A 12,533-nucleotide genomic window follows, 5' to 3' on the forward strand; every position below is an offset into this window, starting at 1 on the left:
TGGACATTGAGGATTACATGGAGAAACAAAGCATTATATTTTGATTTGGTTGCAATTGCAATTGAATCAGTTTTCTTCAATCACACAAAGTGGGTTAATAAAGCACAAGACTTTATATACATCAGTACAGTGTAATACACTTGATATGTATATATAAATATTCTTACCAATTAAAAAATACATACCATTGCATTTCATACAAGCACAAACATTGAAGCATTATGGTTTGGTTAATCTTACACGATGGTACATCAGATAAATAAAACAAAAATACAAGTATGACTTTAAACAACAACAAAAAGATGGATCATTACAGTAATGTAAAAGTGTATAGCACCAATAAACATTTTATTACTGGAATTATATGCTCTCAGCCTAAGGAAGACAACAATTTAACATACATCTTGACTCAAAAGATGCTTTCTACATTGTTATTATATAGAAAGATTCACATAATGAACTTGCTATAGTAAATACAAACTTTGGCTAAAAAAATAAAATGATAAATCCTGAGTTTGTTGTCATTTTGTCTCTTAAACCAATTCAAGTACTAAGCAAATTCAGATATGAGCAGGTGATCATGACGTTTTAAATGGGATTTTATGGATATAAAAGATTATGATTAAGACTCTTACTGTGCCTCTCACAACCATCATCATACTGTAGATACTGATATTATTTAAGCTGAAAGCAATCAGATAATACAGTGGGTCAAATCAGATTCTACAACTAAAAAGCAAATAGTATGTATTATAACCAGATGAAAGTAAAAAAGATCAAAGACTAAATCGACAATAGCCATATTACTTACTGTAAATGCAGTAAAGCCTTCCTTATTGCCGTGTAAATTAAGGAAGAAGAGTTATGCATGAAGATAATAATAGCTTGAGGTCTGTTTATCGCATAATGACCACCTTGAGACAGGGCAAAATGAGACAAGATAAGAATTTGTCTATAAGACCACTGTTCTCATTCTAGGATGGATATGTAATACTAAAGATAACTGTCTTAGTACTCACCAGAATGACCATGTCCTGTCAATAAATAAGCCTTTTAAGAGTAAAGTACAAAGCACAGCAAAGTCAAGAGGTCATCAGTTGTGAAAAGTAGACTAATACATGTCTTAAAAGATTTCTGAAAGAGTTTTCAGATTGGTGAAGGCGTGCGGAACGAGGACCCAGTGAGAGCAGGATCTCCAAACACATTGACGTAAGAAGATTTTAGGAACTGGACATAGTTCTGGAGGCTACGGTTTGTGCTGTCGGACTGCTCCAGTCTGTCCTTGACGTCTTGTAAACGGCTCTGGTATCTCCGTTCAGCCTGTAAGGAAGTTCATGGGTGTTTTGACGAATTTGACAAGAATATTTCAAAGAAATTCACAAATGGGGAAATTTCACTGACCTCCTCTTTGGCTCGTTGTAACTGGTTCAGCTCAGTTTTTATTCGGCTCAGTTGAGTCTCTAGGTCGACAATTTTGGACTGAGTAACACGCTCTTTAGAGACTGCTCGCTCCCTGGTCTGGGTAACCTGACAATCAACAGGGAATAGTCAATGAAACAAACAAAAGCTTTGCAAGATGAAAACATAGATGATTGAATCCATGAGTTCATGGCAGTTGGGGCCAGACCTGCCGACGAGCATCGTCCAGGGCCTCCTCCAGCTGTCGAGTCAGAATACTGCACTCTCGAGACTTTTCTTCCAGACGCACCTGGTTGCTATGAATAGTCTCTTCACGTTTTGAAATCACCTGGATGAGGTCTCGATTTTGTGAGTTGGACTCCTCTAGCTTGCTGTTGACAACATGGGATAGAGCATGTTAATGGGAAATTGAAAATTGTGTCATCATTTCCTCACCCTCATGTCGTTCAAATCCAAACCTGTATAACTTTCTTTGGAGCATAAAAGAAGAATTTTTAAGAATGTTGGGAACCAAACATTGGAACTAAAGAAAGTCATACAGTTTTTGAACAACATGAGTAAATGTTGACAGAACTATACCTTTAAGAGATTAAAATACTTTAAAATAAATGACAGACAATTAACAAGGGATAAAAGGACGAAGCGACAGACCGTTCAAGGCCCTCTGCTTTGTGTTGAAGCTGCTTGTTTTCCTCCAGTAACAACATGTTCTTGTGTCTCAACATCTCTGCCAGACTTCCCTGTTGCTCTGCCTACACACAATCAACCAGAAAACATAACATTCTATCAATAAAAACATAATTTATGTACTGATGAAGGTCACTAAAATACAATTCTTTTACAGATGGTTTTTGCTATTACTTAATTTTTTTATTGAATAAATAACACTGACCAAATTGACCATATCGAAGGAACTAATTTTGCCCCACTTATGTTAGTCAAGGTTTCTTGCAACAGAAACTTCATAATTTAGCTATACACAATCATTTTCCACCCTTTTCACTGACCCTTTAGAATCAAATGGGCTCTTCCTGCTACTGTACTTGGTACTTATGTATGTAAATTTTACAGCATCTGTGAGGAATGTCTAACCTATTTGCATATGAAATGAGAAATAACAGCCCTGCCAAGTTGCTGAATTCTGAATAGCCATTGATATGGTAAATGTAAGCAGTCACATGCGGTGTTGAGGAAAGCTACTTTTAAAAGTCACGCGTGACAATATTGCGTTACTCCCTAAAAAGTAACTAATTGCTAGTTACTTTTTATACAATATAATGTATTGTTACTTTTGCGCTACTTTTTCTCACCTTGCTGAGCCTAACTCTCTTCCAGGCCTTGCAGGGGTTTGCCAGTGTTTAACGCAGTAATGCATTTAACAACATAGCCTTTTTGTTTTAAAAACACATTTAAAATATTATTATATTCTGACCACTTAGAATATTTCCTGTCCGTTGCATGCCATACAAAAGATCTATTTTTAAAAGATTACTGTTTATATTATCTACTGTACAATTCTTTTTATTGAAAGTTATGTGTTGTTACTTTTGTACTTCTGTTCCCAGGCACGCATGAGTGTCTAACTGACAATGTCATGGCAAAGAGAGAGAATATTAATTAAATTCAGTAGTTTAAAAAATGTACTGAAAAGTGAAAAGTAAAATGCATTAATTTAAAAAAACCTCAAATATTAATGTGTAAATTAAAAGTAATGAGTTACTTTACACGTCACATCTCATAGTAGTGTTGTCGTTAAGACGTTTTTGTTGCACCACCAACAATGTTCTTCCAGTGTTTTTTTCTGAAATAACTGGCCGTGTTTTTAATATTAATGCAAACTAGTTTCAAGGACTTAAGTCGAACAACACCTTGATGCGTAGCTCTGCGAGGGAGGTGCTGAGCTCTACGTTTCTTCTTTCTTGCAAGCGTTCTTTCTCGTGAGCTTCCTGCAGCTGGAGTTCGGCATGTCTCAGAGCTTCAGGAAGTGGCTCCAGTTCCGCCAGACGACCGTGAAGCTGCTTCCTGACCTGCTGGATCTCCTGGTCTAGCTCATCTCTTACAGTCTGAGCTTCACTTTCAGCCACCTGCAGGCGTGCAGAGTACTCGTCTGCTTCGGCACGGGTCTTCTGAACCTATCAATTCAAAGAAACAGAGCAGAGTTTATAGACGGACACACACATACACTCAAAAAAATAAATAAAAAAATACACAGAGTGGTAAGAATTACACAACTGATTTCTCTGAAGATATTTACAATTTAAAAGAACGGTTTTCAATTTTAATGTTTGAAAATGTACTTTATTCTTGTGATGACAAAGCTGAATTTTCATTTGCATTACTCCAATCATAAGGGTCACATGATCCTACAGAAATCATTCTAATATGATAATTTGGTGTTACATTATTATTATTATAATTTAATATTTTTTTGGAAACCAAAATGATGATTAGAAAGTTCAAAAGAAAAGCATTTATTTGAAATAGAAATCTACTGTCACTTCACTTCTGATCAATTTAATGCGCCAATTTCTTTCTTTTCCTTTTTTAACTCTTATCTCAAACTTTTTGAATGAAAGTTTACAATGGTTTCCACAAAATTAAGCATTCAACATTTTTTTCAGCATTAAATAATAATAAGAAATGTTTTCTGAGCAAACAAGCATATTAGAATGATTTCTGAAGGATCGTGTGACACTGAAGACTGGAGTAATGATGCTGAAAATTCACCTTTGCCATCACGGGAATAAATTACATTTTAAAATATATTAAAATAGTAAAAGTTCTTTTAAATTGTAATATTTCACAATATTAATGTTTTTACTGCATTTCTTTATCAAATAAATGCAGCCTTGGTAAGCGTAAGAGATTTCTTTCTAAAACATAAAACAAAACTTATTTTTTCCAAACTTTTAACTGGTAATGTAGTACCTGAAATTCATAATCTTAATCAATGAGTTTGTTAGAATTTGAGGATCACACCTGGGCTTTATAGCTGTCCACTAAGCTCTCATACTGTTTCACGGAAACTTTGACCTGCTGGACCTCAGACTGGGACAATGACAACTTCTCTTCCAAGGCAGACGAAGTGGCCTGCACAAGCACAGCAATTCAGCTTTCATCTGTATTCATTTGTCATAAAGGCACGAGGACAACTGAGAGATTATGAGTAAAATGGCAATCAACTGAAAAAATAACAAATTGGAGATTTGTACAGTATGGCTGCAAATGGACAAACCTTAAGGCTCTGGTTCTCCAGGCGTATAGTAGTGCTCTCGTTATTGAGCTCATGAAGGCGATCTAAGAGTCCTTCTCTCTCAGTTCGGGCTTTCTCTTCCTGCCCATGCAACTGTTCCGTCAGGTCCGAAATACGGCTAAAAGACACAAGAATGGTTTGCATGGCTTTCTGGGAGGCTTTTTACATCTGTTTACAATTATTCAGAATTAGGATTTGTATAATCATACAAGAGACACAAATCCCTGCTGACCTGTTTAACAATGCGAACTCCATCTCTAGCTGTCCTTTATCCTTCATCTCTTTTGTGTGGCGACTGCTCCAGTTCTCTGCAGCTGACACAGCATCTGACAACTGTGCTTCCTGTAAAAAAAGATTAATTATTTTATATTTTTATATCATATAAGACAAAATCTACACTAGCATTCAAAAGTTTGGAGTCAGTGAGATTTTATTATATTTTTGAAAGAAGTCTCTTTTGCTCACCAAGGATGCATTTATTTGATCAAAACTTGAGAAATATTATTACAATTTAATATAACTATTTTAATATATAGTTTATTCCTGTGATGGCAAAGCTGAATTTTCAGCATCATTACTCCAGTCTCACATGATCCTTCAGAAATCATTCTAATATGCTGATTTGCAAAAAAAAATAAAAAAAATTGTATTGTCAATGTTGAAAACAGTTGTGCTGCTTAATATTTTTATGGAAACCCTGATACATGTTTTTCAGGATTTTTTTTTTTATAAATAGAAACCGCATTTATTTGAAATCAAATATTTTATACCATTATATATTTCAATCTTGATTAATTTAATGTATACTTGCAAAAAAAAATCTTACTGACCCCAAACTTTTGACCAGTAGTGTACATTGTAAACATTCCATTTCCAGAATGACAAATTAATCAGAAGTGATGTCAGATGCAATTTTTTCAACAGCATACTACTGTTTGAAACATTTATCATAGCAAACTGTAATTTTAAAAACCTGTAAGCAGTATACACATTGAGCTCATTCCACTCACTATCTCCATGAGCTGGGCGCTGAGCTGTCCAACAGTTTCTTCACTGCGCTGGGCCCGCTGTTTCTGAGCCCGCGTTGCTTTCTTCAGTGACTCTTTATCAGCCTCTGCTTGCTGCCTGAGGTCTCGCAACTGATTCTGCAGGTGATCTACCTCCCCCTGCTGCTGGCTGATGGATCGCTCTAGATTCTGAACCAAATGGATTTTACATATTATTTACATTTTAGTATATATGAAGACAATATTTGAATGAATTATATAGACAATATCTGAAATCGTCTAGACATGTCTTGTAGAATAAACACTATAAAATAAGATAGTGGTAGATGTTGCTTGAATACTAATGATGCTGTATGCATTACCCTGATCTGAACATTAAGGCGGTTATTCTCTCCCTCTTTATTGCGCAGTTGACCCTGCAGATGGGCTCGGGTGGACTCCAAGACTTTGGACAGTTCAATGGTGGTCTTTGCACTCTCCTGTTACAATGGGAAATGAAAAGGGCTCAAATAAATGACAGTCCCATGTCTAAAACATTCTAAAAAATATTGTTTACTAGGGCTGCACGACATTGAATAAAAACATATATTTAAATATATTTAAAAACTGAAAACCAACATACATGTTTCGCATTCTTTTTGTGAGAAGAAAGCATCACTACAACTTCTGAAATTGAACAGCAGTGTTTTACTGTAGCTGTGTCATTTTAACATCAGTGTAAACCAGGGGCTTTAGGATTTTGGGTAGGCCTACATTAGATTTATTTAATAACAGAAATTGAATAATCAAATGTAAAAATAAAACTATTAATTTTAAAATGAATTAAATACACTGATTCTTATTAAAGCTACAGAAGTTATTCAGTCAAGAGCAGTGAGTGAATTCCTATTTGTCTTTTGCTGTTTGATTAACATTAAGCACACAGAGGGAAGAAGGTTTATTGGGCTGCTGTCACTTTAAGAGCTGCACGGATCCAATATTTTGTTACAAGCGCGCTTTCTTTCTCAACCGTTTAGTCCACTTAAGACATAACTGACTGTGTTTATGTGAATACTCACCAAGACGGGCATTTTGACATAATTTTGTGTGTATTTGGCCATATAAGCTGCGGAAAAGAACAGAATTCGAGAACATGCGCTGTCCGACAGGTGGCTTTCTGTGAGTATGAGTACTTAGTTTATTGCATTTAATGACATTAAGCATGTCACATGTATGTAACAGTCATGTGTCCAGTTTACTCTCTGCGATCCAAAACTTGGACTTTTTGTTATCTTTTTGGGTATTAAATTCAAGCAGTTATCGCAAGCCGTTGCGATATGCATATCGCGATATTTAGATAATTTCGATATATCGTGCAGCCCTATAGTTTACCTTTTCGCTCTCTAACAATGAAGTGAGCTGGTCAACCTCTCTCTCTTTGTCTTGAAGCTTTACAAGAATATGCTGGAAGACAGAAATGAGTTCAGCGTTAAAACTAAGAAATCAAAAATAGCACAGCATACTTTATGCAAACGCAACACAAACCGAATTGTCTTCTTCCACATCAGAAAGTCTTTTCAGAAGCTCGTCTTTCTGCTCCAAGAGTCTTAGTGAGTCCATCTGTTATAAAACAAGTAGTAAAAAAAAAGGTTATTAATCTTTATGTTTTTTAGTACAGTGAAATGTAATTATCTAATAATAATAATATACTTTGAATTTATTGGTTAGAGGCAAAGCAGTACCTCTCGACTATGTTGTTCTCTGAGAAGGTGTCTGAGGGCTCTGTTAGTGATCTCAAAAGTCTCCAGTTTCTGAAGCAAGAGTTCTTTCTGTCGGGCCAAGAGTGTTGAGTCTGACCCTGACATCTTTTTCTCCTGTACAAATATATAAAAAATATTTTTAAAGCATATCTGATATTGTACATGATACCGTACAACATGTTTCAAAGTTGTTTCAAAGTTCTATAGAGAAAAATCCACCCAGAACTGTTCTGAAAGGTGTATTTTGCTCACACTCGCACTCCTGGACATATGGCTGACCGTTTCACGGAGAGCCGACACCTGCTTGGCGGCTGCACTGCTGTCCATCTCTGCTTCCAGCAGCTTTCTGAGTAGAACATCTTTGTCTAGCTGCATACTGTCCCTCTCTAGTCTAGACCAGAAGAAATGGTTCAAATTATATTAGAAATATAGTTAGTTATGTGTAATAAAATGTTTAAAAGTCAATGCTTTCATCATACCTCCCAAAATCATTCTCCACTAGCATCTTCCCCATGGACTCCCGTAGGCGAGAGTTCTCCTGCTCTGTGGCCTCCAGCTCCCGGGCGACCTCTGCAAGCTCCTCCTCCTGCTCAGCAATGACACGCTGTGATGCGCTCAACCTCTCTGACTGACGCTCTAGCAGCTGCTCCTTCTTACGAAGCTCAACCTGCAAACACAAACATCACCATTTGCTTTTATTTGTTCACATGTGTAACAAATTAAAGGTGGGGTAGGTAATTTTTGGAGAGGTTAGCAATAGCGAGCTAGCTTTGAAAGCATAAAATCCCACCCTCCCTTCAGTGCGCTCTCTAAAACCACGCCTCCTCAAACACATGAACGCGTACAGCAGGGAGCAAACAAAAACGTCACGAGAGACGCCGTTAAACTACCTCATGTCTCAGCACATAACATTACAATAATAATGAACAAACAACTTAAAGGGATGGTTTGGAGTAAAATCAACCAAGGGTCCTTTGCACCATGACCTCGAGCAAAACACCCCCCCAGAAGCCTTTTTTCCCATTATTAAAAGTTAAAGCTTATTTAGAGAAATCAGCCGGATGACTTAGTGCAGGCGCTAATGGATCCAAGGATGTATCTCGTAAATTACCCCACTAATAATGTCCAGAATGGTACCAAACTTATACAGTAGTACAAATAGGTTCTGCACTCATAAAATGAGGCATTGGAAAGTTTGTAAGTACATCAGGAGTTTATTTAAATAACACTTGCCTGATGGCTCATGCTACTGCTAACCCGTATGTCAAGGTCACTTCAGGTAAGTAGTGTAACGACGAATTATTATTTTTTTCGAAGTGTTAACAAATTAGTGTTAACTAATAATTGTTGCAAACTGGTACTACCAACAAAATATTAGTGCATTCCTGGAACTAGACGTCGTTACACTACATCCTTAAGCATCGCTTTCTGCCAGGACTTTTACGTGCTTTTCCCAAACCCCTGAAGTGACGTCGACGTGCAGGTTAGCAGTAGCATGAGCCGTCAGACAAGTGTTATTTAAATAAACTCCTGATGTACTTACAAACTTTCCAATGCCTCTTTTTATGAGTACAGAACCTATTTGTACTACTGTAGAAGTTTGGTACCATTCTGGACATTATTAGTGGTGTAATTTAGGAGATACATCCTTGGATCCGTTAGCGCCTGCACTAAGCCATCCGGCTGAATTCTCTAAATAAGCTTTAACTTTAATAATGTTCAACCAAGGGAAAAAAGGCTTCTGGGGGGGTGTTAGGCTCGAGGTCATGGTGCAAAGGACCCTAGGTTGATTTTACACCGAACCATCCCTTTAAAGAGCACTGACCTGTACCACCTGACTGCTGCACATTCATTTCGGCGTTGATAGAATTGCCATTGAAACGCATAAATTCAAGTCACAAACACCACCAACGTCACGGGTTTCCATCTCTTCCAAATTACAGTAGTTATGGCGTGAATGCAGCATAAGCTCATTGTTTTGGTTCAGGAGGAACTGTTTCAGTTGCGGTGCTCGGTGACTGACGTCGGTCTAACTCTGCATACCGGTACATAAAACGTGCTTATGACGTGTGATGTCTGTGCAAGCAGGGTGCGCGGAGGTATAGAAATACAATAAGTTGACAGGCAGGTAGGACATTGTATCATTCGGACCAAATATAATGATTGGACGAACATTTGATGGTCCTATGCCTTCCACAGACAATATATAGCCTACATATAAATACATTTAGACCACTTAACTTAGTGATTGCTATCAAGATGTGAAGAGATTTTCAACCAGCATAACAAAAACAAATTCTGGAACAAATCACCTACCCTGCCTTTAACTGTTAGTATTAAGTACATGTGTGTATACACACACAACCAATAAATAGTTTGGGGTAAGAGGTCAAGATTTTTTTTGTAAGAAATTAATACTTCTATTCAGCAAGGGTGCATTAAATTGCTAAAAAAGTGAAAGACACTTATAATGTTACAAAAGATTTGTATTTTAAATAACTTCACTTCTTTTGAACTTTCTATTCACTAAAGTATCTAGAAAAAAGTATCACAGTTTCCACAAAAATAACAGAACAACAACAGAAAATGTATCTTGACTTGAGCACCAGAGCATATTAGAATGATTTCTGAAGGATCATGTGAAGTAATGATGCTGAAAATTCAGCTTTGCCATCACAGGAATAATTAAAAATATATTACAATAGAAAACAGTTATTAGGGCCCGAGCACCGATGGTGAGAGGACCCTATTGTTTTTGCTCCGTTTATTTTAAATTGTAATAATATTTCACAATAGTATCGTATTTACTATATTTCTGAACAATTAAATGCAGCCATGGCTGGCATTAGAAACTTCTTTCAAAAACATAAAAAAATCTTACCAACCCCCAAACTGTACAGTAGTACAGGTAATAGTGTGTTTATAAATGAATGAATATTTCCCAGTATATAAAGTAAAATATTTCTCCCTAAAAGAAAAGAATGACAGATAAATTATCCATTTCTCCAATCTCTCTTTTCTCACCTCATTTTTCAGAGAGCTGACCTCTGTCATCAGGCTGTCGATCTTCCTCTCGTACTGATTGATGCGTCCATGGAGTGCCTCTTCCTCATCGGTGGAGAGATCTTCTATTCGGAGAGGAGACTGGGAGCATTCAGGTTCCTGTGGAGGCGTTATCTCCAGACGATGAGTCTGTCCCTAAAACACACATAAACATTAAAACATCTGAAATAACAGAAAATGGTTTTCTTCTGTAAAAGAAAATTACACTCACCGCAGTGTGAAAGATTGTAAATGAATTGAGCACAAGCACAAATGGGAATGTATCTGTAATATTTGACTGACCTCCCACTTATATGAGGTCTCTCTTGTTGAGGCCTTGCCAGGTGGGATCCACGGGACCCTCGTCTTTACCTTAGCAGTAGGATGCAAGCCACTTTTTGTCTTAACCTGGAACATAAAAGACATACAAGTCTCATGGAACTAACGTGGAAAAGAAACTGAAACTGCAAAACATTTTGGTTTTATAATAGGTTACCATAAATTCAAGGGTATTTCAAGGATGGGTTTCAATGCACAGGCTACAAGATGATGCTATACCTGGGCTGTCTTGGTAGGGCTGCATTTTGTGCTCTTCTTCACATGCACGTGCACAGGTGTGGTCTCGTTCACATGCACGTGCAGAGGTGGGGAGGAGGAGCTTGTTCTCGTTGCTTTTTTCTGCATTAAAAAGATAATAATAAGGCAACATACAATCCTGCACATCAGGTCAACTATCTATCTCCATGAAAAGCACTGTTATAATTATTAATATACATGCCATTTTATCATATATTATTTAAGAGGCTGCACATAATATTTGCACTCTTAAAAATGCATGTAATATAAAATAAAAACACGTGTGTGTGTGTGTGTGTGTGTATATATATATATATATATATATATATATATACAGACACACACACACACACACACACATATAAATAAAATATTCATCAGGTCTTTGTTTATGGATTGGGAACTCATGGCTAAATATTCATCAGGTCTTTGTTTATGGATTGGGAACTCATGGCTAAAGTATAATTTGACTGGTCACACATCTTCAGGTCATGTTTCAGAGTTCAGTACTCAAGACTATCAGAGGTAAACCGAGACTACCACAACAGAGACTCTTACAATCATGACTGACATCTGGTTTAATGTAACTTAAAGGTAACAACAAATTCAAGATATGCAAGTGTATGTACATAACCATATAACGTTTAGCACCATCAATGGATTCAGAAGTGAATGAACGCCAAAGAGAACACTGAGCTACAAGCTGAGAGGCAATATACCTGCTAGGAAGCAGAAGATAGCTTTCACACAACATATAAACAAAGACTGCGAAACAGAAATGAAGTAGAAATCATGAATAAAACAGAGAAGCTGCAAATGCAGCTGGAGAATTGTCCATACACCAAGAGAAGTATAGTTTGAAGATGAATAATGAAGTGAAACGTATTTATTTGCAAACCATCTTACCATGCGAAATTACAAACATTCAAACGACGATATGGGTAAAATGTACATAAAAATAGTTGCGAACTACTTGAGTTTTCTTGTCATCCCAGAGTCTCCAAACCATTTTCCGGTGGGTAATCGGTTTTTCATTTGATTGGCTGATTCAAAATGTTTCGTTGCCGGTGCGTGATCGTGATTGGAGGAAATCGCCTGACCTTGCTCAACGTTATTGTAGTACGCTGTCTATAGCAACGGTGTCCCTAGAAACCAAGCCTAACAAAGACCCAAGCTACAGTTGTTGTCAAGGTAGAATGACAAGGATAGCAATATCATTCCCGTGATAATCTTTGCCGACCAGACAACAAACATGTCTTGAAAGGGCTATCTCTTATTTGGTTTCATTGTCCGTTATTAAACCGACGCTGGAGAGCTCACAACTGCAGGAAAATGAGAAAACGAGAAGTAGCCTAATGTCTGTGAAGAGTTGGCTTTCAAAATAAAAGCGTTGAAACTAGATAGGGGAATTAATTATATATTTATTATTTATTTTATTTTAATATGTAAAATGAAAGCTGATTGATATTGTGTAAATGAATAGATGAATAAATAAAA

At 36.8% G+C, this 12,533-nt stretch overlaps 1 protein-coding gene across 2 annotated transcripts; it reads right to left on the minus strand.

Moving 5' to 3' along the window:
- Positions 1-90: 90 nt before the first annotated feature.
- On the minus strand, positions 91-12,356 carry odf2a (outer dense fiber of sperm tails 2a). Of its 2 annotated transcripts, none has more exons than XM_084138170.1 (19): positions 11,943-12,356; positions 11,019-11,138; positions 10,764-10,868; positions 10,443-10,616; positions 7,898-8,085; positions 7,698-7,809; positions 7,401-7,532; positions 7,204-7,278; positions 7,051-7,122; positions 6,042-6,158; positions 5,683-5,868; positions 4,905-5,014; positions 4,655-4,790; positions 4,399-4,509; positions 3,288-3,551; positions 2,071-2,171; positions 1,628-1,790; positions 1,402-1,527; positions 91-1,320 (listed from the first exon to the last, which is right to left on the minus strand). In XM_084138170.1, the coding sequence occupies exons 1-19, from the start codon at positions 11,943-11,945 to the stop codon at positions 1,147-1,149; spliced, it is 2,469 nt and encodes an 822-aa protein (XP_083994296.1). In that variant the 5' UTR covers positions 11,946-12,356; the 3' UTR covers positions 91-1,146. The 2 variants fall into 2 exon arrangements, with proteins under 2 accessions (XP_083994296.1, XP_083994295.1); XM_084138169.1 differs by having other exon boundaries at positions 7,671-7,809.
- Between the last annotated feature and the right edge of the window lie 177 nt (positions 12,357-12,533).

This window comes from Abramis brama (genome assembly GCF_963993115.1).
Source record: "Abramis brama genome assembly, chromosome: 15".
NCBI lineage: Eukaryota > Metazoa > Chordata > Actinopteri > Cypriniformes > Leuciscidae > Abramis > Abramis brama.

Coding starts and splice junctions, on each gene's coding strand:
- odf2a (XM_084138169.1), bottom strand. Junction 10,869..11,018: donor GCCCTACCAAGACAGCCCAG/GTATAGCATCAT, acceptor TTTATGTTCCAG/GTTAAGACAAAAAGTGGCTT. Junction 5,869..6,041: donor GCCTTAATGTTCAGATCAGG/GTAATGCATACA, acceptor CATTTGGTTCAG/AATCTAGAGCGATCCATCAG.